The sequence below is a fragment of the Canis lupus genome, chromosome 4, assembly GCF_048164855.1.
Source record: "Canis lupus baileyi chromosome 4, mCanLup2.hap1, whole genome shotgun sequence".
NCBI classification, from domain to species: Eukaryota; Metazoa; Chordata; class Mammalia; order Carnivora; family Canidae; genus Canis; species Canis lupus.
Window position 1 is genome coordinate 24234373 of NC_132841.1, and position 26214 is coordinate 24260586.

General features: G+C 40.8%; 1 protein-coding gene across 1 annotated transcript; it reads left to right on the plus strand.

Annotated features, from left to right (window-relative positions):
* On the plus strand, positions 1 to 26193 carry OIT3 (oncoprotein induced transcript 3). Its single transcript, XM_072823539.1, has 9 exons — positions 1 to 132; positions 4603 to 4977; positions 5750 to 5857; positions 10492 to 10614; positions 14713 to 14835; positions 16550 to 16710; positions 18384 to 18799; positions 23483 to 23582; positions 25173 to 26193. The coding sequence occupies exons 1-9, from the start codon at positions 72 to 74 to the stop codon at positions 25344 to 25346; spliced, it is 1641 nt and encodes a 546-aa protein (XP_072679640.1). The 5' UTR covers positions 1 to 71; the 3' UTR covers positions 25347 to 26193.
* The last annotated feature ends 21 nt before the right edge of the window (positions 26194 to 26214 follow it).

Here is a 26214-nt window from a genome sequence, read left to right on the forward strand (position 1 = left end):
AAAAAGAAAGGGACAAAGGACAACTGGAATTAAGAGGATTTCCAGTCTGTTCTGGTGGCTTGTCCAGAAGGATGCTTCAGTTCCTGCTTCTCACCTGCCTCTTCATCACAATCACACCTGTATCACCAATGGGTGAGTCTTGGCACAACGAACTTTTTGTTGTAGGAATTTGCTATTATGTCCAGATTAAGAGTTAGGTTCCAGTATCTTAAATACTGGTTCTAGAATAGTGTAAAAATCTATGATACCTACAATAGATATATTTTCATAGAATTTCTGTTTCATGTTCCGATTAGCCTCTTGCCTGGACATCCAGAATTTCCATGGACCTGCCATATCCAACAGCTTTCCACTAGCTAAATATTTCTTGGAGTACATGTAAAAAGAATTACAACTTTTTTTATATTATAGGCACTTGTATAATTCCAACTTTGAAAGCAGAAATATAATTTTTAGAGTTGAGGATAGAGTTTTTATTCTTTAATGAATACCAAGCACTGAATGAAAGCTCTATCCCCATGAAAGGCACAGATCTGGATAAATCAAACTTCTCGGTCTGGACATCTGAAAAATATGACTTTTGCATAGAATCTTAAACTCTTTCCCTTTTTGGGTTGGCACAAAAGTGGCCAACAAGGCAAAACAAAGTTTCAATTGCAGTTACTAACACATTTCTCCTTTTTCCAGTAGAATTTAAGTTCTAATTGGAAGTGAGAGAAGGTTGAGATGGACAGAGCCATGCTTTTTGGCACTTTGGCATTCCTCTGTTTAATTGACCCCAATTTATTTCTCCAGGGTAACTCAGGTCTTGCTCTAACACCTTTAAGGATATCTATTAAAAATGGGCTTTGAGACCCTAGAAGATGTGAAAATTAGGGTAATATGGTTTCCTGGATGGGATCCTGGAATAAAGACACAGGCAAGAAAAAAAAGGAAATCTAAACTATGGACTTGAGTTAATAATAATGTATCTCTAGTGGATCATTAATTGTGGAAAAGATACCACCCCAGTGTATGGTGTTTCATAACAGGGGAAACTGGGCACCAAGTATATGGAAACTCTTTGTACTATTTTCTCAAGTATGTCCTAAATCTAAAACATAAAAAAAAAAAAAAGTCTATTAGAAAAAGTCTTGAACTAAGTTTAATCACGCTGTATCTGCTGCCAATAACTAGACAAGACTTGCCTAAGCAAAGGCTGCCCCCCACCACCCCTCAACTTCCACTGCCCTTTCTTCTTATTTTTAATTGCTTACCCTTCCTCTAGTACCTCTTGTTCCCATCATAGATCTCCCTCCCAGACCTTTTTTATTTTATTAATTTTTTTGTAGCCCTTCTAGGATGTTTGACTCAACGCCAAAAGTGAGATAAAGAGAAACTCTGAGCGCTGGGGAGCAGGGAGGGGGCCTACCCTGGGAGGAGAGGGGAAGGGAGAGAAAAGGAGAGGAAGGGAGGGAGAGGAGGGGAGGGAGCAGAAAGCAAAGGGGGAGAGGGGGACGGAGGGAGAGGGAAGGAAGGGCACCCGGAGCTTCAGGACCCAGCTGGAGGGGCCGAGTCGCCTCCACCTGCTGGGCTGGGCCAGAGGGGCAGGGTCCCTCCGCACGTGGCTCCGCACTTGGCTGCGAGGGGCCGGTCCTGGGGGACACACACCGGGGCCCTTGGGGGACACACCGACGGCCCTGGGGGACACACACCGACGGCCCTGGGGGGACACACCGACACCCCTGGGGGGACACACACCGACGCACCTGGGGGACACACACACCGACGCCCCGGGGGGACACACACACCGACGGCCCTAGGGACACACACACCGACGCCCCTGGGGGACACACACCGACGGCCCTTGGGGGACACACACCGACGCCCCTGGGGGGACACACACCGACGCCCCTGGGAGACACACACACCGACGCCCCTGGGGGACACACACACCGACGCACCTGGGAGACACACACACCGACGCCCCGGGGGGACACACACACCGACGCCCCTGGGGGACACACACCGACGCCCCTGGGGGGACACACACCGACGCCCCTGGGAGACACACACACCGACGCCCCTGGGGGACACACACACCGACGGCCCTTGGGGGACACACACCGACGCCCCTGGGGGACACACACACCGACGGCCCTAGGGACACACACACCGACGGCCCTGGGAGACACACACACCGACGCCCCTGGGGGACACACACCGACGCCCCTGGGGGACACACACACCGACGCCCCTGGGGGACACACACACCGACGGCCCTTGGGGGACACACAGCGGCGCCCCTGCGGGACCCGGTCAAGGCCGAGCAGCCCCCAGGCCGGCCCGACAGCAGGGCGGGGCTGGCGCCTCCGGGAGGACCGCCCAGTTAGGGAGCGCGCGGGGCGCCCGGTCCCGGCTTCCAGGCTCGGCACCGAGACCCTGAGGCGAGCCTGCCCGGGCCTGGGTATGAGAGGACTGAAGGGGCTATTCAGACGGACCGGTTATTTATGTTAGAAAATATTGCGTGGATGACTTAAAAAATATATTTATTTTACAGAAGATAGTCGATGACGTCCTGTCACCTATTTGTGCCATCAGTCCCCCTTCAATGAGAGGAAGTGAACTTTTAACAGAGAGCACAAGAAATGACAGTTAAGTTTAAGGAAAGACTTTATAAATCATGAAATAGTTATTGAGGGAGGTTTAGGGATTTCTGCAAAAGCCATTAAGAGTTGAGTACCTAACCATTTCTTGTAAAATTAGAGCCAAGGAGATCAACCAAATATTTCTATGAATTTATAATCACCTGCGAAATTGCCCTGGAAACCTGGCTTCTGAAGAGAACTGCAGCTGGGAGGACAGATGAGAGAATTTTTCTTGTTTGAGAGGAGAGACAGTCTCTTTGAGGACATTTCCTGCCCTCAAGTGACATCAGATATGGTCTAGGGCACAGCTGGGATATATCTCAGGGACCTTTTTTTTTTTTTTTAAGATTTTATTTATTCATTCATGAGAGACTCAGAGAGGTAGGCAGAGTGAGAAGCAGGCTCCCTGTGGGGACACTGATGCGGGACTCGATCTCAGGACCCTGGGATCACCACCTGAGCTGAAGCCAGATGCTCAACCACTGAGCTGCCCAGGCACCTCTCTCAGGGACATTGTAAAAGAAAGAGAGTGTCTCCTGCCATGTGCAACTCTGCAAATGTGTTATTTCCAGAAAATGCCATAGCCCACTTATTTCCTGTCCCAAACCATCATATTCTCTTCGGGACCATTAGCACCAGACTACACCCTCCTCTACACGTGATTGAATTTAGAGAGTGAACTAGAGTTTGAAACATAGACTGGGAAAATCCAAAATACTTTCTAGACAACTTAAATTTTATGATCATGGCCCATCCACATTTAATTATCACGCAGTATCTGCTAAAACTGTATTTTCTGCCTATAAAATGTATCGGCCTTAATGTGAATTCCCTGCCTACAGTGTCAGGCAAGTCGGCCTCATGTGTGTTACAAAGGATAGTACTCTCTGGCTAGGGTTCCTTTCCAGAATTTGTTGGCTTTATAGAGTCTTCATAAGGACAAACCACCCATATTAATTCAATGTTTCCCTGAAATTGAGGGAAACTGAGAATATTGGGGATACTGGTGTCTTTAGTCATTATAATTTTTTTTTATAAGATCCATGTGATTTTACGCATTAAAAATGCAAGCTTGAGAAATTAGGCTCTCTTATAAATAGTGATGCCATGGCTGATTGTTTATATACAAAGTTCATATTTTCAATAAGCTGATGGCAAATGTACCGACATTCACTTAGAGAATATCTTTGGTAATAATTTGCCAATATGCTGTATATTTCAAAACAGCAGACATCTGCCAGAGGCATTTTCCTTTTCAGTGGAATGAGCTATACACCTTATTAACAAGACAAACTTTCCAATAGTGCAAAATTTCATCTACAGTCTGGCGTACAAATGACCATCTAAACACTTTTTGAGAATTTCCAAAGACGAAGAGCTTACAACACTGTGATACAGCCTCTCCATTATACCACAGCTGAACTAAAATGTGCTCCCCCCGTGGTCTGTTCTTGCTTTTATAACAGAGAACCTAGATTTGTGAGAACTGGTGCATGCTCTTCAGTCTTTTTTTCCTCCAAACTATAGTTCTCAGGTTCTTCCCCAGTTAGTAATTTTTAGACTCCCTTCCAAGTCTGGTCACTTTTCTCTGGACACCAGGTTTGTCCATACTTTCGTGTAATATAGTCTCCAGGTGAACACAATATTCAGAATATTTTCTGAGAGCTACCGAGTTCAGTGAGACTATAATCCTAACCTCCCTTGGTCTGATCAACTATCCTTCTATCAAATGATTACTCTGGATAAAAAGTTTAGTCCAACAGTAACACTAACCCTTAAACAGATTCGAAATAATTTTGTAAAAGGCATTTATAAAACCTGTTTCAGTCAATTTGAGGGGGATTTTAGATTATTTCTTTCTTTAAAAAAAAAAAAAGAAAAAAGAAAACAGCTAAAATGTAAGACCAAGAAGGTGAACTCAGCAGGCTCCTGCCATTGTAGTTTGAGACATCACAAGGTGCCTTTTCATTCCCAGCCCTAGATCCTTGTTCTGCTTACATCAGTTTGAATGAGCCATGGAGGAACACTGACCATCAGTTGGATGAGTCTCAAGGTTCTCCTCTATGTGACAACCATGTGGATGGGGAGTGGTACCGCTTCACAGGCATGGCGGGGGATGCCATGCCCACCTTCTGCATACCGGAAAATCACTGTGGAACCCATGCGCCTGTCTGGCTCAATGGCAGCCACCCTCTTGAAGGTGATGGCATTGTGCAACGCCAGGCCTGTGCAAGCTTCAATGGGAACTGCTGCCTCTGGAACACCACAGTGGAGGTCAAGGCTTGCCCGGGAGGCTACTATGTGTATCGTCTGACCAAGCCGAGTGTCTGTTTTCATGTCTACTGTGGTCGTGAGTACCTTCTCTGTGCTCCTTTTCCTCCCCTGTGAGGGCCATAGAGCGCATCAGAAAAATGCGCTATGAAATTCAGGATAGTATTTCACAGTCTGAATAACATTGATTTAGGGCCCCAGATAACTTCAGATTGTGAGAGGGAAAGGAGCTATGACTCTGATCAGTTCTATTTTATTTTGTCATTGTTCTGTTCAAACAAAACATTAGAAAATGGGATATTGACTTGGGTTATCTAGATAATGGATTTCCAACCTTTTTGAATATGGAGGACCCTTTCTTAAAATATGTATCAGACACCCATAGGGTACCGTCGTGCGTAGTATCCATTGATTCTTAAAAATGATATGTAATGAGAAAAGCGAATTTGAGATCAGTAATATTTTAAAATGAATTTTTGTGTTAATCCCACCAAAATCTATAGGCATTAAAGAAAACATGGTACGTAGAAGAGTGGGGCATAATATTTATTTAATCTCCAGCTCACGTTTGGTGAGGTTTTAAATTTGCAGAAACTCTATCACGAAAAAAAAAAAAAGAAAGAAAGAAACTCTATTACCCATGGATCTCAAGTTGGGAATCATTGATCTGAGTGACAGATGTCCCAGGCACTCTCTCTTTCCATTGGGTTACATAGACCCTGAACAATGAGAACTCTCTTGATGTTGTCCAGGAACTCAGACTTCATGACTGAACTCGTGAGGCTCCCTCACGAATGAAAGTGCCCTCTGGTCCTCACCCCTCATGAAAAGTTGGCTTCATCCTTCCACAGATTTTTATGACATCTGCGATGAAGACTGCCATGGCAGCTGTGTGGACACCAGTGAGTGCACGTGCTCTCCGGGAACTGTGCTAGGCCCCGACAGGCAGACATGCCTCGGTAAGAAACTCATCTTGACGTGGAAACAGGCCATTAGATCAAAAGGACAAACTCAAAACTTCCTGAGTCAGAGCTCTGTAGTTTATCTAGTCTGTGTCTCTAAACACTTACAATGGGGTTTGCCTTTTTAGTTCATGACTGAACTAAATTTATATTGTGTGTAGGAACAGTCTAGAATTGCACAGTCCAGTACAGCAAACCCTAGCTGTGTGTGGCTGTGGAGCTCTTGATGTGTGACTGAAAAAAATTTTATTTTACCTAATTTTTAAATTTTTATTTATTTATTTATTCATGAGAGACACACAGAAAGAGGCAGAGACATAGGCAGAGGGAGAAGCAGGCTCGGAGCCTGATGTGGTGATCATGCCCTGAGCCAAAGGCAGATGCTTAACCACTGAGCCAGCCAGGTGCCCTGTAATTTTACCTAATTTTAATATAAAAACGGATGCTTGACTCAGTTGTTGGAAAATTAAAAATGTTTGGGACAACTTGAGTAACCAACTGTAAATTTTATGACTAAATACTGATCAAGTATTTCCAATCAAAATTAGCATCCAAATTGAGATGTGCTATAAGTATAAAATATACACTTGATTCATTCAAAAAAGAATGAAAAATATCTCTATAATTTTAATAATGATTTTATATTGAGATGAAATATTTTAGATGTACTGAATTAAATGTATTATTAGAATTTTTTTTGTATTATTAGAATTTTTTAATGTGACTACTAGAAAATATTAAATTACTTATGTGGCTTGCTTTGTATTTCTGTTGGGTGGCTTTGGTCTAGAATTATCTAAGGACATAGTTCTATGGCTTCACTGAAATGATTACGGTTTCTCTGAGTACAAGAAAGGGGAGTCAGAATATTTTCTAGGAAATCTAAAGTTGTCTCCTTGTAAATGTGTTGTTGTCTGTAATTGGAAGAAAATAGAGTTGAAAAACCCAAGAATGAAGATCATATCTTTTCCCATTATGAAACCTTTTGTATTCAGATTCAAATAGATTTAAAACACACTCAGAGAGAAAGGGAGGACTGGCTGATACCCACCTCCTCAAGAGGAATAGTAACTGGTCAGAATGGAATGGAGATTAGATGGAAAAGTATATAAAAAAGATTCTTATTTTAGAAAAGCTTTTGTTCTTCAGCCTCCTTAATGAACCCCATGGACCATCCTATGGAGCATGTTTATGCCCCCCATACCAACTGTTAGGGCTCTTATGTGATGGACTTTGTGTCATTTAATGCTAAGGTTTGGGATAAAGGGGAGGATGGTTCCTGTAATCTTCCCCAACCTCCCTTCTTCCACCCTCCTGCCCTCCTTCACTCTGTCTTTCTCTCTCTGTCTCTGTCTCTCTCTGTCTCTGTCTTTGTCTCTCTCATGCACACACACATGCACAAACACACCTACACAGTGTGCTTGGCAAATATTTGATGTCATTTTAAGGCAGGCTTTGTTTCATCATTCAGCTTTTGGGATTTTTCTTATTTTTTGTTTTTTAAATATTTATTTATTTGAAAGAAAGCATACACGCCAATGGGGGAGGGGCAGAGGGAGAGAATCTCCAGGAGTGTGGAGCCCTACATGGGGCTTGATCCCACCACCCAGGTGCCCCTCAGCCTTAATGGGTCCCAAATTAAACAGCATGAAAAGTATCCAATGAAATGTCTAGCTCTCTGTCCTCCATTTGTGGTATTTCTCTGTTCTCCAACCCCATCTCAGGTAAACTCTTTTATTATATTTTTTCTAAAGATTTTATTTATTTATTTGACAGAGAGAGAGAGCACAAGCAGGGGGAGCAGCAGGCAGAGGGAGAAGCAGGCTGTACGCTGAGCAGGGAGCCCAATGTGGGGCTCCATCGCAGGACCTGGGGATCCAGGCGCCCCTCTTATATTATTTTCTTATGTGTGCTCCCTGGGTTTCTTCAGGCAGATATAAAAAAATGCAAATATATATGTTTATTTACTGCCCTTTCCTTATGCCAAAGGTTACATATCATACACATCTCTTGCTTAACAATTTATCTTGAACATTGTTGCCCAGCAGTGCATAGGGGAAAACCCCCAGTTCCTACCTAAGGTCTGTCTATTTCAGGGGGGTCATGAATTCCCTAAAATCAAAGGCAAAGTTTTGTGTTAATGTGCATTATGTCAGTTTTCCTTTATTTTTTCTTAAAAGTAACAATTTTAATTCTTTATTTTAAATTATGTAAATTTTTTCAGGCAGAGAGAAGAGTAAAGGAAAATAATACTACAGGATTTCTGGCCAGGATGATAAAATTATATAAATCATGTACCCTGATTTAACTATAGTTCATTTTTTTCCTTTTTCTTTCTTTTTTTTTTTTTTAATTTTTTTTTTTTAATTTTTATTTATTTATGATAGTCACAGAGAGAGAGAGAGAGAGGCAGAGACACAGGCAGAGGGAGAAGCAGGCTCCATGCACCGGGAGCCCGATGTGGGATTCGATCCCGGGTCTCCAGGATCGCGCCCTGGGCCAAAGGCAGGCGCCAAACCGCTGCGCCACCCAGGGATCCCTTCCTTTTTCTTTCTAATAAAATTTTACAAATACAAATAAAGCCATCTCACTCCATCTCCTTTTTCATTTTCCTATTTCATCCTCCAGGGGTAATCACTATTGTGAAGTCAGTGTATATTCTTCTGGTGCATGTTTTTATGCTTTTATCATTTTTGTACGTACCCTAACAATACAGAGTGTTGTTTTTATGTTCTTAAAATTTACATTAAAATGATTCTCCACGTGTGAGATTTTCTCTAGAGCATACCCATAAAAGTGGAATTGCTGGGACACAGAGTATCTAAGGCTGTAAATGATAATAAATTCCCAAGTAACAACAGCTTAAGTCAGTAGAAGGGTATTACTCTCTCACATTAAAAAAGAAAAAATCGGTCTCAAGGTAAATTGTCCAAGCTTGGAACAGAGTGTGGCCACATCTGGGAGAGCTGCAACCGCTTTCCAGGCAGTAGTGGCTCCAATGAAGAATCTACTCTTAACCACTACATTTCTCATTTCTACAAGTTCTATGTTTGTTTGGTTTCAATTCCTCCTTGTCTTTTCTTTTCTTTTTTCATTTTATTTAAATTCAATTTGCCAACATATAGTATAACACCCAGGGCTCATCTCATTGCCTTGTCTTTTTGCACGCTCCTTTATCTTGGTTACTATCCTTTCTTCTACCTGTTTAGTGATTTTTAAAATCCTTGCAACATGGATTTTTCTGGATTATTCTGTTATCTCCAGCTCAAAGCCTCCCATTTGTAATCTTGCTGAGTCATTCTCATGGTGGATCATTTCCTCCTGTGTAGTGTTTTGTGGCAAACCACCTTCTGTTGTAATTGTGTTTCTGTGGAGCTTCTCTGACCACCTGGTTTGTGGAAGTTTGACTACAGAGCAGTTTTTCAGATGCTTCTATCAGGTATCATAGAAGCTTCATTGGTCCAGGCCAAGTTTTTAAAAAGATTTTTAAAATTTATTTGTTTGTTTACTTATTCATAAGAGACACAGAGATAGAGGCAGAGACACAGGCAGAGGGAGAAGTAGGCTCCCCACAGGGAGCCCAATGCAGGACTCAATCCCAGGACCCTGGGATCACGCCCTGAGCCAAAGGCAGATGTCTAACCACTGAGCCACCCAGGTGCCCTGGTCCAGGCCCAATTTTATACCAATTTCTCAGCTTTAAGATAAGTTTATACTTCACCCGTGGCAAGGCCTGACTTCGGGTTCCTGTTGTTCATGAAGGGTTTTCTCTCCCCTAGAGCCTCAGAGAGAGCTTGCTTACTGCGTCCATGGGCCTTGGGGCAAAGTTCTACTCCTCCATTCATTGTGGGGATATCTTTTCTGGGGTCCTGGATTTAAGTAAGGTTTCAATTGCAGCTCATCACTTCCTCTGGGCCCAAGGCCATGCCTTCTGTCACCCCGTGGGTGTTTAAATCCCAACCCTCAAACCCCAACCCCAAGCTATGATACATTTAGTTCCCAAGCTTCCCTTTCCTTATAGAAGGAAGAGGATCGACATTTGTTCCCAGCTATGCATTATCTTATAGCAAGAGTCCATATCCTTCATTAGATTCTTAAAAGGTTAACAATCCTTGCTTAAGTACAGTGTAGGAATATTCCCATATTTAAAATAGACTTCAAGGGCAGTCGTTCATGTTATAACAGAAGACTGCTTCACACAAAATTTTATCAGCTATTTACTTCTGTGATGTAAATGCCTTTGATGTATTTAAAACACAGTCTGATTTATAAGGCTATATTTATTTAGCAAATCTTCAGGAACTCACTGGAGTAAATGATAGTCACCAATACAAAAAAAAAAAAGAAAAGAAAAGAAAAGGTGAATCCAGGTAACAAAAGAAACATCATTTCCCTTCAGTTTTGCTCTTAGAAGGGAATTAATTGGCAAACAACTAAGTGCCTTGTACTCCAGCAGAGGGCAGATGGACAAATAACTTGGTTGAGGAGATCAAGTTGATGGAAGTAATTATAAGGATTATAGCAAAGGAGTTGTATCAACAGGCTCTGAAAATGTGAAGATTCTGCTAAGGGGCTTGGGAAAAGATTGTGTTGCTCAGCAGTATGTAAATGGTGTGGTTTCTCTTCTACAGATGAAAATGAATGTGAGCAAAACAATGGTGGCTGCAGTGAGATTTGTGTAAACCTGAAAAATTCATATCGCTGTGAGTGTGGGGTTGGCCGTGTGCTAAGAAGTGATGGCAAGACATGTGAAGGTGAGAATGGCCAAGAAGGGATTCAGATCAAGAGCTCGAACTAAGCCATTGACTTATTCTTTGACTGATGTTCATGAAACTGTCCAATGTTAGAAAAGAGTCAAGGTTGGGCTGTGTAAAAAAATGACAAAAGGGGTTCACCGATGTTGAGGACGGTAATGTTGCAAGCAGAATTCAGTGTTGATTTTATCTTCAAGATTTAACAGGAAGGAGTTGTTGCATTTTGCAAGAGGCAGAAAGCCACCTAAAACAAAAAAAAGTAATCTCTACCCTTAACATGCTGCTCGAACTCACAGTCCCAGGATCAACAGTCAGTCACAGGCTCTACAGACTCTTGATCTGTTTTGATTTGGGAAATAAAAATAGGATATTATGTGTTTCTCAAACATTAATATACCTGTAAATCATCTGGGATCTTTTTAAAATGCAGATGCTGATTCAGAAGGTCTGGGGTCAGGGAGAGAATGCATTTCTAAATAATTTCTAGGTGACACCTCTGCTGCAGATCCCAGAGCATACCTGGAGTAGCAAGAAATAGAGGTGGTAGCAAAATTGGTTTCTCAAACATTCCTGCTTAGAAGAATCACCCAGATGCTTTCACACCTGGCTCTTCCCCGGCTTCTCTCCTGGAAGCTTCGTTTAGTGGGGCAAAATGGGCCTTACAATTTGTGTTTTTACCAAGTTCCATTAGGTGAGTCTTACCATCTTGAAAGTTTGGAAAACTAGTTCACATGAAGCCTTTTTTACCCCCTCTGTGCTTTGCATTTATTGGAGATTAATACACTTTGGGGGAAATAAGTAACATTATCTTTTATTCTTGAAGTTTTTATTTATTTATTTATGTATTTATTTGAGAGAGACAGAACATGAGTGGGGTGGCGGGGGGGAAGTAAGAAGAGAATCTCAAGCAGACTCTGGCATTGAGTGTGGAACCCCATACGGGGCTCAATCCCACAACCCTTAGATCACAACCTGAGCCAAAACCAAGAGTCACGTGTTCAACTGGGACCCCACATTATCTATTTTTAATAGCAGGAATGCTATGTACATATTATATGATTAAGTAATAAAAATAATTTGTAATGTATGTCAAATAGCTGAAATTTGTGACAACAATATGAAATTTAGAAAATGTCCCTTCTGTAAGGCACATTTGCCCTTGCAAATTATCAAAACTAAAATGTCATCATTTCTACTTAATTAAGTCTGAATCTCATGATGTTGGGAGTTGAGGAATCAAAAGAAGAAAAAAAAACCTTTTTGCAGATTATATAAAGAGATAAATGGCTTAATTATTATTATTTCAGAGGACATATGATTTGTCCCTGAGACTAATTGAATTTGTGGTATAATACTGCTTATAAGAGTTCACTTTATTCGAGTTATAGTCAATATAATAAAATACTACCCCAAAAGGAAAAATTATGACTAGTTCCCACAATTTATTCTATGCAACCAAGTTTGCATTATTCACTAAGGACCATTAGCCAGAATATTAAATTACTGTCCCTTATAACAAGACTAGGTGTACTTTAATTTTTATCGAATACAGGTAATGTCCTGAATCTTCCTTAAATCTTAATTATTTTATGTAATAATCTTTGCATATTTGAATATTAAAATGTTCCATGAGGAACATTTGTAATTATTCATGAGCTTTTTATTGGAAGTATTACTGTTAATCCTCATATAATTTTAAAACCTAATAGTCACAATTGAAAAGTGTTTTCACAGAGGATAAAATTTGTACATGTTATACTTTAGCGTTAAGGTTTGTATTTGAAACCCTTAAATTAAATTATTTTTTAAAGATTTATTTATTTATTTTAGAGAGAGGACAGCACAGTGGGAGAGGGGGAAGGGGCAGAGGGAGAGAGAATCTCACAGACTCCCCACTTAGTGAGGAGCCCCATGGAGGGGTCCATCTCATAACCTTGAGATCATGACCTGAGCCAAAATTAAGAGTCACTCTCAACCGACTGAGCCATCCTGGTGTCCCTGAAACCTTAAGTTTTATTGACAGTTCAAACATAATTGTTTTTACAGACTAACCAACTAATCTTTGGTTAGTCTGTAAAATAATTATATCTTTTTTTAAAAAGTGGCTCTTTTTAATTTTAAGTAATTTGTATTATTTTGTCTCATTATGAAAGTTATGTTCATAGAAGAAAATATTGGAGGAGTAAATGAAAGATAACTAAAGTGACCCACAATCCCACTTGCCAGATCTATCCAAACATTTTGGAATACCTTCATGCAAGACTTAAGTCCTGTAAGCCAACCTAGAATTTCAATTTTTGTGCTTTGCAGTTTTAGGCTTGGAAATACCCTAAGTGAACATTGACTCCAACTCCTTCCTTTTACAAAGATTGAAATATGAAATATGAAATTGAGACACAGAGAAATTAAATGACTTAAAGATTATTTTTATGTACTCATTTTAATATTTATTTATTTTTTTAGAGAGAGAGCACATATGTGAGCAGGAGGAGGGATAAAGGGAGAAGGAGAGAATCCCAAACAGACTCCCCACTGAGTGTGGAGCCCTACGTAGTACTCGATTTCATGACCCTGAGATCACGACCAAAGCCAAAACCAAGAGTCAGATGTTCAACAGACTGAGCCACGCAGTTGCCCCAGGAAGATCATTTTTAGGAAAAAAAATTCCTATTAATGTTGATTTTAACATTTTATAGTATATTTTTATGCTGTCATCTACATTGTTATATGTTGTTTTCAGCTTTTTAAAAACCCATAGCAGTACTTTTATCATTTTTAAGTATCCAGATTTATTAACAGGTCATAGCCTAATCTTTCTTAAGTTTTGCAAGGATTAATTCACTGTAAATTTACACTCTGTATATGTTTCACCCCAGTTAATTCATCCCCAGTTAATTTATTGATGTTCCAAAGAACTAATTTTTTTTTACTATTTTTGAACTGAGAATTATTGAGAATTATAACTATAACTGGAAATCAGTTCAAATCTTTCCTTAAGCAGCTGAGATGATTGAAAAGCATCCCCTTTATTTATCTTACCCCTAGAACAGGGGCAGCAAACTTTTTCTATGTAGGCCAAATAGTAGGCATTTTAGGCTGTGCAGATCAAATGGAATCTGTTGCAACTGTTCAAGTCTACAATGTAGTGAGAAAGCCCTCATAGACAATAGGTGAATGAATGGATGTGGCTGTGTGCCAGTAAAACTTCCAAGGGCGTGTAGCAGGCCAGAGTTTGATGACTCCTGACCTAGAAGATAATTCCAGAGCCCACAAAGGTCATTAATTTTTCTCTACTAACTATGAAATCATATGGTAGTCTCTTTAGTTTTCAGTTGAATCCTTTTTTCTTGTCCACTTGTTGAGTATGCTTTTTGAAAATGCAAGACTTTTTACTTTTTTTTTTTTTTTGGTGGAGCTTGAACTCATGACCCTGAGATCATGACCTGAGCTAAGATCAAGAGTTGGATACTTAACTAACTGAGCCACCTAGGCGCCCTCAAAAAATGCAAAACTTTTTAAAAGGAAACTTAAAAACTGCCTCGAAAGAGGAATGTAGCAAAGAGCTTGATAGAGTAGACCCTCTTAGTGTGTTATCCAGGCCTCATTTTTATAGTGTGCTGTCAGCCCAAAACATATATCCCAGGCAATCCGACCAACTGGCAATAACTAAATGATCCATCTAGCTAGTCTAGTTGAATTTATGTTTTGTCAGTCTCCTTTATATTTGTAATATTCTATAAAATTTCAAAATGGGTACATTAAATGTTACAGCAGTTAAGAAATGACTTTTGGGTCTTCCTCCCCAAAACTGTACTGTAACCATGAGAAAAACAAACAAATCCAGATTGAAGGACATTCTACAAAATGACCAGATGAAGAGGCTAGAGCTTTGGATGTTGTAAGATTGCTCTTTGCAGCTATCACATTGAATAAACATTTTTTTGTGGGTTTCCCTACATGACTCCGTGACTGAGTTAGGCCCCAGTGACACTGTGATGAGTCAGGTGTATTCCCTGATGCCAAGTGCTATCCCAAGAACCAGAATTTTCAGGGAAGAGGCCTGCAGGATCATTCCCTTTTCTTTTGGTTTTATTGCAGACATTGAAGGATGTCACAGTAACAACGGTGGTTGCAGCCACCTGTGCCTGGTGTCTGAGAAGGGCTATCAATGTGAATGTCCCCGGGGCTTGGTGCTATCTGAGGATAACCACACATGCCAAGGTAGTACATGGATGGGCTCAACCTCTGTTCCCCCTCCACACAAATCTCCCTGCCTTCCTCACTCAAGTGTGTTAAAATTCTCATCTTTTAGAATATCAGCTTTTTCAGCAGTGTGTATCCCTATAGCTTTACTCTGGGGTCATTCAAAAGAGAAGCTCTCTAAGAAAATATTACCAAAAAGTTAATTTTCCTTCACTTTTTAAAGATATTGTGGTTTAAAAAAACATACAACAAAAAACTGACCATCTAAACCAATTCTAAATGTATAGTTTAGTAGTGTTACATATGTTCACATTGTTATGCAACAGATTTCCAGAATTTTTTTATCTTGCAAAACTGAAACTCTATATCCATGAAACAACAATTCTCCATTCCTTCTCCCTCGACCCCCCACCATGGTTGGCAACCACTATCTATTTTCTATTTCTATGAAGTCTACTACTTCAGACACCTCATGTAAGTGAGATCATATAGTGTTTGTCTTTTTGTGATTGATTTACTTCACTTAGCATAACATCCACCAGGTTCATCCATGTTGTAGTGTATGACAGGATTTCCTTCCTTCATAAGGCTAAATAATATTCCACTGTGTATATATACCACCTTTTATTTAGCCATTCATCCATTGACAGGCACTTGAGTTACTTCTGTGGCTACGATATTGTGAATAATGTTGCTATGAACAGGTGTGTGCAGGTATCTATTTGAGATAACTACTTTCAATTCTTTTTGGATATATACCCAGAAATGAGATTGCTGGATTGTACAGTTTCCTTTGCTTTTTACTTGTGATTTTTTTCTCTAATTTCTATTATTAGTAGTACAACTGGTAGTTCATTTTGAAGCCTTAGACATTGATGTAGTTCATCTCTTTTCTAACAGATACTTGGGTGGTGAAACTAAGTTGAAAGTCTTAGGAAACTGATTCTTCTACCTACAATTACAATATGAGCATCAACAACCCTCTGAGAACTATTTTCTGGAAATCTAGTAATTTATGTCCAGAATCTTAACTCATTCATCTAGCAAATATTTAATGAGCATCTACCTCTGATTTCTTTATACTGTCATTGTTGATATATCCTCACATATTTTTTGACAGTACCCATAAATATTCCTTTTAGGGTATTTGTAGAGCCGGGAAAGTGAACACAGGAATGCTAAAGAAAAGCAATCCTTTTCATATTAAGTTCAAGTGGAATTTATAGTCAGCATTTATGGTTTACTGAACAATGCAAGGACAATTTGGAACTCTTCCCCAAGTGCACTAACATTGTTTTTATTACCTCTGTTTTATGAGACATAATTAATGGTAAAGTCAAAGCAGTACTGTTATGTAATTTAAGCCTATATCAAAGCAGTATTTTTTCTGTATTGCCAATAAATTTTTTTGTGCTAAAAGTTAATCCTTTAGGTGGTTCAGTTCATGGAACCATGCTACCCATATTTTGAAATAAATGTTGAATCGAAACTTGAATGCAATATTTCCTCAGTGGGGAATCAATGTATTTGAGGAGCAATTATTTGACCACAACCCGGGGAGTTAGGAGTCCTGGTTTTATTCACCAGCTTGTTTTGAGCCTCACAAATTTCCTTGAGGATAGAACAAAAAGCTCAAGTTGTGTGAGGGTAAAATTATTTCTCCTAGAAGCCTTCCTTATCCTTCTTCCCATTCAGATTTCCAAATTCTGACAGTACCCCCTTTCCGCCGCAGTCCCCGTGCTGTGCAAGTCGAATACCATTGAAGTGAGCATCCCCAGGGACCTGGTTGGCGGTCTGGAGCTCTTCCTGACCAACACCTCCTGCCGAGGAGTGTCCAATGGCACCCATGTCAACATCCTCTTCTCCCTCAAGACATGTGGCACAGTGGTTGATGTAGGTTCTTCCTGGAGGACTCTTGGGGAATGACCAAAAGCCAGTTATTTGGGAGGTAGTGGACAAAGGTCTGCAATGTGGCTTGTCATAGATGAAATATTTCCGCATGAAAGGATGGAGCTCAAAAAACCATTTGCCATTCGTTTAACACATGTATTATTGAGCTTCTACCGTGGTCCTAGCACCGTGAGCAAGGGAGGTAAGAATTCTGCTCTTTCTGTTCTTCGATAGTCCTATCTCCCCAATATGAGCAGACATTTTCCTGAGCGCATCAGCACCAGGACTGGCAGGCTGGTTGCATCTCCTCTGACCAATTATTTTACTTGAAAGAAAGCAACTGATATAGATGAAGGTTCGTTTACAAGGTAACAAATGAACTCAAGTGTTGAACTTGAGGTAGAGGGAAGAGGTTTGTGCTTCCCTCATCCAAGAATGTGCGTTGGAGTCTAAGGGATACATGAAATAAGATTCCTAATTTTGGGGGACACAAGCAGTAGTATTGAGATGACAACACACACAAGAAATAAGAAACAGGGGTACAGGTGACAGGTGTTGTCCCAGTCTGGGAAAGGACAAACACTGGAGCAGTCATGACAAGGAGGACTTGACCTGGGGTGGAAGCCTGGGTGTGGCTTATACAGAGAGGAAAAGAGAGGGCATTTCATAGGGGAAACAAGTGAGCCGGCCTCAGATATGGGACTATTTAGGGCCGAGTGAACGGGCGGGGCAGACTGACTGGCAAGGAACCCACTTTGGAAAGGGAAACTGGAAAAGTTGGAGGTGGAGGGTGGGGATGACCATGCTTCCAGAGCTCTGCCTTGTGTGCAAGGGTGAGTCGTTTGGGCTTTGTTCCATAGAGTGAGGTTTCTGGTATTGTTGTGATGAAATCAGAAGTGTGTGAGATGATAGAAAAGAAAGCCGGGGAGACCTGGATACAGGAGATCAGGGCAGAGGTTCTTGCGACCATTTGGTTACACCAATATTTATTTATTGAATCTGATGAAGAGAAAATCAGAGAGCTAATTAGACTTGGGGAAAGACATGGAGGTGGTATCTCAGGAGAAGGGGGTCCCACTTCAGGCAAATTGTGTTTGTAGTATCTGAGGATAATCAAGTGGAAATGCCCAGTGGTGGGTTGGAATTGCTAGCACCTGGGGGAGCAGACAAAGCTGGAGATAAAGAGCTGAAAGTCATCTGCCTTAATGTGGCAGCCGAAGCTTTGCCTGTGGATGAGTTCAGCACAAGGTCAGGCTGCAGCCTGATCAGCAGGTCTAGGATTCCAGAAAAAAAAATGATGTGAAGAAGCCATTCTTTCCTAAAATACCAGAGCTTTGAATTTGCTGATTCTGCATAGTTAGGTTTAATGAGTAATACTCCAAAGGAATGTGTGGGTTGACCATGAAGTAGTATATAAAACTCTGAACGGTCAGAACATCTTGCTAAAAAGAGAGGAGTTTTGTTTTGTTTTGTTTTGTTTTGTTTTGTTTTAAGGCTTCAGGCCTCAGCAACCAAATCTCTAATTGTTTTGATGTAAATAGAAGTTTGGAGAATGTGACAGTCAAGAGTGGAGTGGGGTGGGGGCTGGGGTGGGAAGGTAGGATGGGGGGGTGAGGGGGAACTCTACAGAAATAGACATAAAATCTTTTTCTTCTGCTGTCCCTGGCCTGGCTCAGGTGGTAAATGACAAGATTGTGGCAAGCAACCTCGTGACAGGCCTACCCAAGCAGACCCCAGGGAGCAGCGGGGATATTATTATCCGAACCAGCAAACTGCTGATCCCGGTGACCTGCGAGTTTCCACGCCTGTACACCATTTCCGAAGGATATGTTCCCAACCTTCGAAATGCCCCATTGGAAATCATGGGCCGAAGTCATGGAATCTTCCCATTCACTCTGGAGATCTTCAAGGACAATGAGTTTGAGGAGCCTTACCGGGAAGCTTTGCCCACCCTCAAGCTTCGAGACTCCCTCTACTTTGGCATTGAGCCTGTGGTGCACGTGAATGGCTTAGAGAGCCTGGTGGAGAGCTGCTTTGCCACCCCCACCTCCAAGATCGATGAGATCCTGAAGTACTACCTCATCCAGGATGGGTAATTATGCTGCTTACATGATTTATTATCCCCAGTTCACATCCGACTTCTGAGCGCACAAGCATACTTGGTCGTTTCCTAAAACAACAGGACACTTTTGTGAGCTCCTAATTGGCTCAGAAACCATTTATTGACGTTGGAGGTAAAAACTGGTGAGGGAGCGGGGATCGAGAATAACTCCAAGGGGTCTGGCATGGATGACCAACTAGATGCCATTAACCCGGAAGGCTGTAAGCAGAAGAGCAGATTCGAGGTGAAATATTGAATATGATAATTCTGTATAATAGTATTGAATTGGAAAGGCCTACAGCATACATGGGAAGAGAAGTTCAGTCAAGTTGGAAATGTGTATCAGACCCAGGAGGGCTAGAGGTAAGGGAACAAGAGTCATCCCTGTTCTATTTGAAACAGGACTGACTAACCTGTTCAGAAAGAGGGTAGAGCATGAATACTGAGCATGGTGGAAGGCTGATAAGTGCAAGGGGATGAGGAAGTGGAAGCAGCAGATGTAGATGCCTCTTTTAAGAAGCTTGGTAGTGAGGGAGAAAGAGGAAATATTTGGAAGGTTTTAGAAGAAAGGTCAAGTGAAATTTGTTTTTTGATTTCTTGTTTTATACGAAGGAGATTTCCTTATTTCCTAAGGATCCCTGGATTGAGAACTGTGCATCCCACGGGACCATTGGAAGCCTAGCAGTTGTCACACCCATTGCTTATATTCCCAGGAAAATTACACTCAAACCCCAAACTCATGAGAGAATCTTATCAATTTCTTCCTTGTTCTCAATGTCAGATGGGACATAGCTCAGGTAGGGTCAGGACCTGCAGCTCAATGAAAGGGAAATGGTCTGACAAGAGCACCACATGGGTCATGCCCTTTGCGAATTGGCCTGATGGACTCTGAAAGGTCTATTTAGTTTTTATCTACTGGATCTCTCACCACAAGCATCCTCCACCTGCTACTGTCAATCTCTTGCACAGTGATGTTCAACCTTGAAGTACATGGGATCAACTAAGAGGCTTCTTCTTTTTTTTTTTTTTTTTTTTTTTATGATAGTCACACAGAGAGAGAGAGAGAGAGAGAGGCAGAGACACAGGCAGAGGGAGAAGCAGGCTCCATGCACCGGGAGCCTGACGTGGGACTCGATCCCGGGTCTCCAGGATCGCGCCCTGGGCCAAAGGCAGGCGCTAAACCGCTGTACCACCCAGGGATCCCCTAAGAGGCTTTTGTAGAACTCGCAGTACCCCAAACTTTTTCTCTCTGTTCTACTCTTACCATCTTAATTCCAGGCCTTAACCTTTCACCTCACAACTAAAACAGCCTCCCAATAACCCCCTAGATCCCAAATCTCAAATCTCAGCTCTCAGAGTCCCTGGGTAACCAGTCAAAAGGAAAATAAATTTTAAAAATTAGAAAAAATATATATATGTACTCAAATCCCTGCTGAAAACCTTTAATGAGTCTTGATTTCCTTTGGTTGGTAAATTTCACTGTTTACCAGCAGGAATACTTCTAGCCTCAGATTTCTATAGCCTCCTTAGCTTGTTTTCGGAAGACGGAAAATTTCTCACTCTTCTTTGGATGGCCAGTAATAGGTCTCACAAGGGTCTGTAGTTCTTTGGATTTCTTGCCATCTTACAGTTACCTCTACAAGGTTTTAAAATGAATAGTAGAAGTATCATGTTTTATTTCTTTTTTTTTAAGGAATGGATCTCCTTTAAGGGGGGGAATAGATTCGGGTTCTTTTTTTTTCTTTTTACAGCTTTATTGGAGTACCATTCTCATACAAATGAGCATACACATCGAAAGTGTACAGTTTGGTAAGTTCTGGTGTATACATTCATGAAGCCATCACTACAATCAAGATAGGGAACATTTCTTTCATTCCAAGAGTCTTCTCCTACTCCTGTATTTACTTTTTGGAAAAGTAAATGTATAATCATAACCCACTGGAAAAAAACATGTAATCTACAATCTCTGTAGAGCTTGTAAAGTTTATTTCTGTATTTGTTATTCAGATGCTCAGTTAAGGACTATATACTTTCAATTTTAGACAGTTCTGAGAAGCTGTACTATTTAATTTTGTAGCCCTTAGCACATACGGAAAAGCAACAATGACAACAACAAAAAAGAGCTGCAGGAGAAATTAAAATGCATAAAAGCCAGAGGCAAGAACTCAAAAACGCAGCAGCAGAGGTCTATTTAGTAAACAGGCAAATAGTCCCATCTCTAGCACAATTATGGATAGTACCAGAAGGGTGTCTGTGAGAATTCCTCAAGATAAAATCCAACTCTGAGCCTGACTCACCTCACCTCACCTCACCCTCTGCCCTCTGCCCTCTCCAGTTTCTGCTCCCAGCAAAGGGAACTACTCTAACTCTATTGTTCTTATAAACTCTATTGTCTTTTACACCCTCCTCATCCCACCTGCTATTTCCTCTGCCTGAAATCTTCTTTCCCTTTTTTTTTTTTTTTTTTTAAGATTTATTTATCCATGAGAGACACAGAGAGAGGCAGAGACATAGGCAGAAGGAGAAACAGGCTCCCAGCAGGGAGCCCGGTGCAGAACTTGATCCCAGGACCCCAGGATCATGCCCTGGGCCAAAGGCAGATGCTCAACCGCTGAGCCACCCAGGTGCCCTCTTCTTCCCCTTTTCTTCCAGCTTAAGTCTTACTGTTCCTTCCAGATTCAGCAAGACTTCTTTCCTCCATGAAGCCTTCTTTGATTCCTTCCACCCTGAGCTAGAAATTTCCCTTCCTTCTCTTTCCTTCTCAATGTCTGGCCTATACTAAGAACCATTGAATAGTTGCCAGATGAACTATTGAATGAACATTTATCATAATAATCATTTGAGGCAAGTCCAGAACCCTAAAATAAACATAATGCAGTGTGCTTACATTTATAAATTGTTTGATTATTCATTGTCCTCGGCTTACATTTAAATCAGGCCGTTTCCCCCTGATATTTAACACAGCTCATTCACGAGGTCGCTCCAGTTTTGGCTGGCACGTGCTCTGAAAATACAAAGTAACAATACAGGCGAAGGCAAAGTAGAATTCGAAAGTTAACCTCCAGACAAAGAAATTTATTGAATGCCAAAGTGAATTACTGGACAACTTTTGGGTGATTGATTATTTTGGATTATCCTATACCATCATTACTTTCTTTTAACACAGGAGCTTGGAGGTGATGAACCAGCCTTGTCTAATCAAAGCAAATACCAACTCAAGAGCCAGAATTTGTCCTGGGTTCTGTAATATATATCACCCTGAAACAACTCTTTCTTCCTCGTTTTTTCTTTTAAAGAAAAACAATGGTATTTTGGGGTATAAATAAATTGGAAATGGTGAGGCACTTAGATAAAAAGAGCCATTTTAATATCATGTTACCATTTTTGTCCTAGATACAGACTATAAACTCCTTGACATCACAGACCATATTATTCATCTTTATATCCTCTGCAGCTCCCAGCCAGTGTGTTGCACAGACTAGATATATGATAGGTATTTATTATAGAACATAATCAAAAGATGATATAAATTAACTTTACCTCAGGAAAATGAAAATGAGTACATAAATACAAGAAATAACAGAAACCGTGTTATATATTTAGATCCTATTCAGTTCAGGGGAATATGGTACTAGGGGTAATATAAATAACAATGCCTTATTTTTAAACAACTTTATTGGATTTTTCAACTGTACTGAAATAGCACTTAGCAATGAACTAGAAAGTGGTCTGTAAACATGTGGAGCAAGGATCCAGTTTCATAGACTTTTATTTCTGATCCCTACAGTTTTTTCCTGGCCTGGTAAACAAGAACTATTAGGTATCCAGAAAAAGGAAAATACATTCAGGGGGTGGAAATTGTTCTTTTAAAATTCAGAATGGGAAAGATGACACAAGTGTAATCCCTAGCCTGTAAGGAGAAAATGTTCATCAAATACTAAACCTTGGTCTCAAAATCGAGAATCAATAACACTTCTTTTTCCCAGCTAACCCTGAGGTGAGCCTAGGAGTCACTGTTAGCAGTAGACATGAAATGAAAACCTCAAACCCTATCAAACTACAACTTAGCATTAAATCTGGGGAAAGAAGAAGTAGAGCAATTTGCAGGCGACTGAACTTTCCCAATAAAACCAGTTATTCCCTCTGGAACTTAAATCTTTATGCAGTTCTGTGATGCACAAATTGGGATTTGCTCACCTTTAAGCCTCCTTCGGGGGTTAGTGTATATTAGGTGTCCAATAAATATTTATGAAATCTAATTAAGTAAAGCCTTCTCAACCCCATAATCAAGTATGTGAACACAGGATTCCTGCGATATGTTACAAATGAAAATGCAGCCTTTCAAAGATGTCTTCATTTCAAAAGCTATCTTTGAAATAAATGTGGTTGCTGTTGCTAATGCTTCAATGCATTGGCATATCAAGATCCTTGTGTCCAGCTTGTGGGTGCAGAGAATGAGAGATGGGAAAGACAGTATTAATGAGCAGGGCTGTACCTGAAGATGCCTTTGCAGGGAGGGAATTTCATTTTTCCTTCATTCTCGAAAAGCTTGAATGCAGCCCAGCCTCCTCCACCCAGTTAGCCTCTCTTTGGGCCAAACACATTGGTCTGGATTGTTTTTCCACCTCTGTTGAAACGATCAAGTCCTTATGTGCTTTCCTGTCCTGCTTTCAGCTGTGTTTCAGATGACTCAGTGAAGCAGTACACGTCACGGGACCACCTAGCAAAGCACTTCCAGGTCCCTGTCTTCAAGTTTGTGGGCAAAGACCACAAGGTGAGCTGAACACCTTTACCTTGTAACACCCCCACCCCCACCCCCAGACCTGAGCGTCCTTTCTTGGTTTGCCAATTTGTTGACATTCTCTGTGAGCCCACAGTAGGGATCTGTGTTACCTCTATGAAAAACATTGTAGAACTGGCCAGCTAGAAGCTTAATACCTACCTTCATGAAGGTATTAACACAGTTATCTGCCTCACTTCCAATAAAATTGTTGTTTTTTCAAAGAAAATAATATAGGGTCATAATTTGATTTTCTTTTATGTTTTATAAAACTTTTATTTTATATAAGTCATTTCTATGCCCAATGTGGGGTTCAAACCCACAACCCTGAGATCAAAATCTGGGCTGAGATCAGGAATCAGACACCTAACAGACTGAGCCACCCAGACATAGGATCATAATTTTAAATTGTTGTGGGTAGGTATGGTTGTAAAAGCCTGTGTGGTAGTCATATGGCAAAGGATATGGGCAGAAAATTCACAGAATAGGCAAAGAGTGAATTGTCCAGTGAAAACAGTACTTAAAATGTCAAAATAATATAAGACACTATTTTATGCATATTAAATTGATAAAAATTATAAATCACAGTGCTTTTGCAGAGTTATAGGGGAAAGTATACAGTGGCAGTATAAATGGGTATAGTTTCTGGAAAGTTATATGATAATATGCAGTAACAGCCATAAAATCATCATATTCTTTTATCTAAAAATTCTAATTCTGACAATTTCTCAAAAACAAGCAAAAGAAGAGAAACAAGATTTGTTGGATGTTATAGAGCATTGTTACATGGAGAATGAGAAAAAGCCCCCAAACAGGGCTACTATATATCAATTAGTGCAATATTAAGCAGTTATTCAAATGAAAAATATAGAAAAAGAAGATAATTAAAAATCATTTATCATAACAGTTAACATGCATGTTGAATATGCTACTTTTTTTAAAAGTATACATACAACAGAGGTTATAAGAGGCTGTAGATAGTATGTTAAGGTGGAGACTGTTTTGTTTTTTCAGTAGAGCTGTTGAAACATTTAAACCAAAGGAAGTTTAAGAGCCAACAATCTTTTCCACGCTGCATTTAAGTGAATTCATGTCCTTTCCAGTTACATCATTGTTCCAGAACAGCTGCTAACCATGATGGCCTCATCAAGTAGGCAGCATGCTTTGGGAGGTAACTTATAGGAAGAAGCTTGGACAAAGGACTTGTTATTTGACACTGAAGCATGTGAGCACCGATGTTTTTCCTAGACCTTGAAGTGAAGAATGAGGATGTTAACGTTATTAGGTGTTCCCTTCTCGAAGGTCTGTCCCTGTGCAAAGGCAGGAGCTGTGCATGTGAGGGTTAGATCACCACGTGACTCAGTGTGTGTGCCCACCTGATGAATGGTGTGAATCTGGGCAAGTTCTCTAAACTAGGTCTCGGTTTCCTCATCTATAAAATGGGGATGCCAGCATCTACCTCAAAGGGTTTGTTGTTTAGATGAAATGAGGTATTATATATGAAACATCTGGTACAGCATCTGGCTTCCAGAAAGGGGCAGCTGTTGTCACTATATTTATTAATTATAATTATGGTCTTTCCAGGAAGTGTTTCTGCACTGCCAGGTCCTCGTCTGTGGCCGGCTGGACGAGCATTCCCGCTGTGCCCAGGGCTGCCACCGGAGAATGCGTCGTGAGGCAGTGGATGGAGAGGACACAGCTGGTCCACAGAGCCAGATGCTGACAGGCGGCCCCATCAGCATCGACTGGGAGGACTAAGAGCACCCAACACCCAACTCCTGGCTTTGGGCTGCCCACCTCTGTGGAGCTTCTCCCCATGGCCTCTGAGAACATCAGTCAACACCCTAGAACATGGCACTTCTTTAAACCTCACACTGTGGGTTTAGACCGACTCCCAGAACTGACTCATTCTGAGTCTGGCCCCTGGGTCAGGAGAGGTCACTTCACTACTGATGCCCTGACCCACATGGGGCTTCATCCTCCTGATGCCAGAGAGTAGCAGTTCACCCCACTTCCCACATTTCTTTCCTACAATAAAACATCTAGTATAGGATGCAGTAGGACCACTAAAATCAAGAGTTGGGTATGATATTTCAAACTACAAACTTAAAGTAAATTAAATAGTTGCTTGAAATTATGACTTAAATATCCAATGATTACTTAAATATGTAAATAATAATTATGCTCTGAAATTTTTTTTCTTTTCCTTTTTTTCCCCCTTTTTCTCCCCCCCATCCCGCTCTGAAATTTCAATTCAAATACAGAATAGTTATAGGGGATTTGGAAGTTTATCAATATGTGTGTACTAAAAATTACTATTTGATTTTCCTCTTGCACGTTTTCTTTTGATATTTTTATATTAAGTGAAATATATTCAATTAATAAATATTAATAAATTTATTAATGTCCAACGTGCCTCAGTGGCACAGTCGGTTATGCATCTGACTCTTGGTTTTGGCTCAGGTTGTGATCTCAGGGTTGTGAGATCAAGCCCTGCCTTGGGCTTTGTTCAGCATGGAGTCTGCTTAAGATTCTCCCTCCCTTATCCTATCCCTCCTTCCCCACCCCTCTTTAAAATAAATAAATAAATCTTTTAAAAAAATTTATTAACATGCTTAAGTTGTTC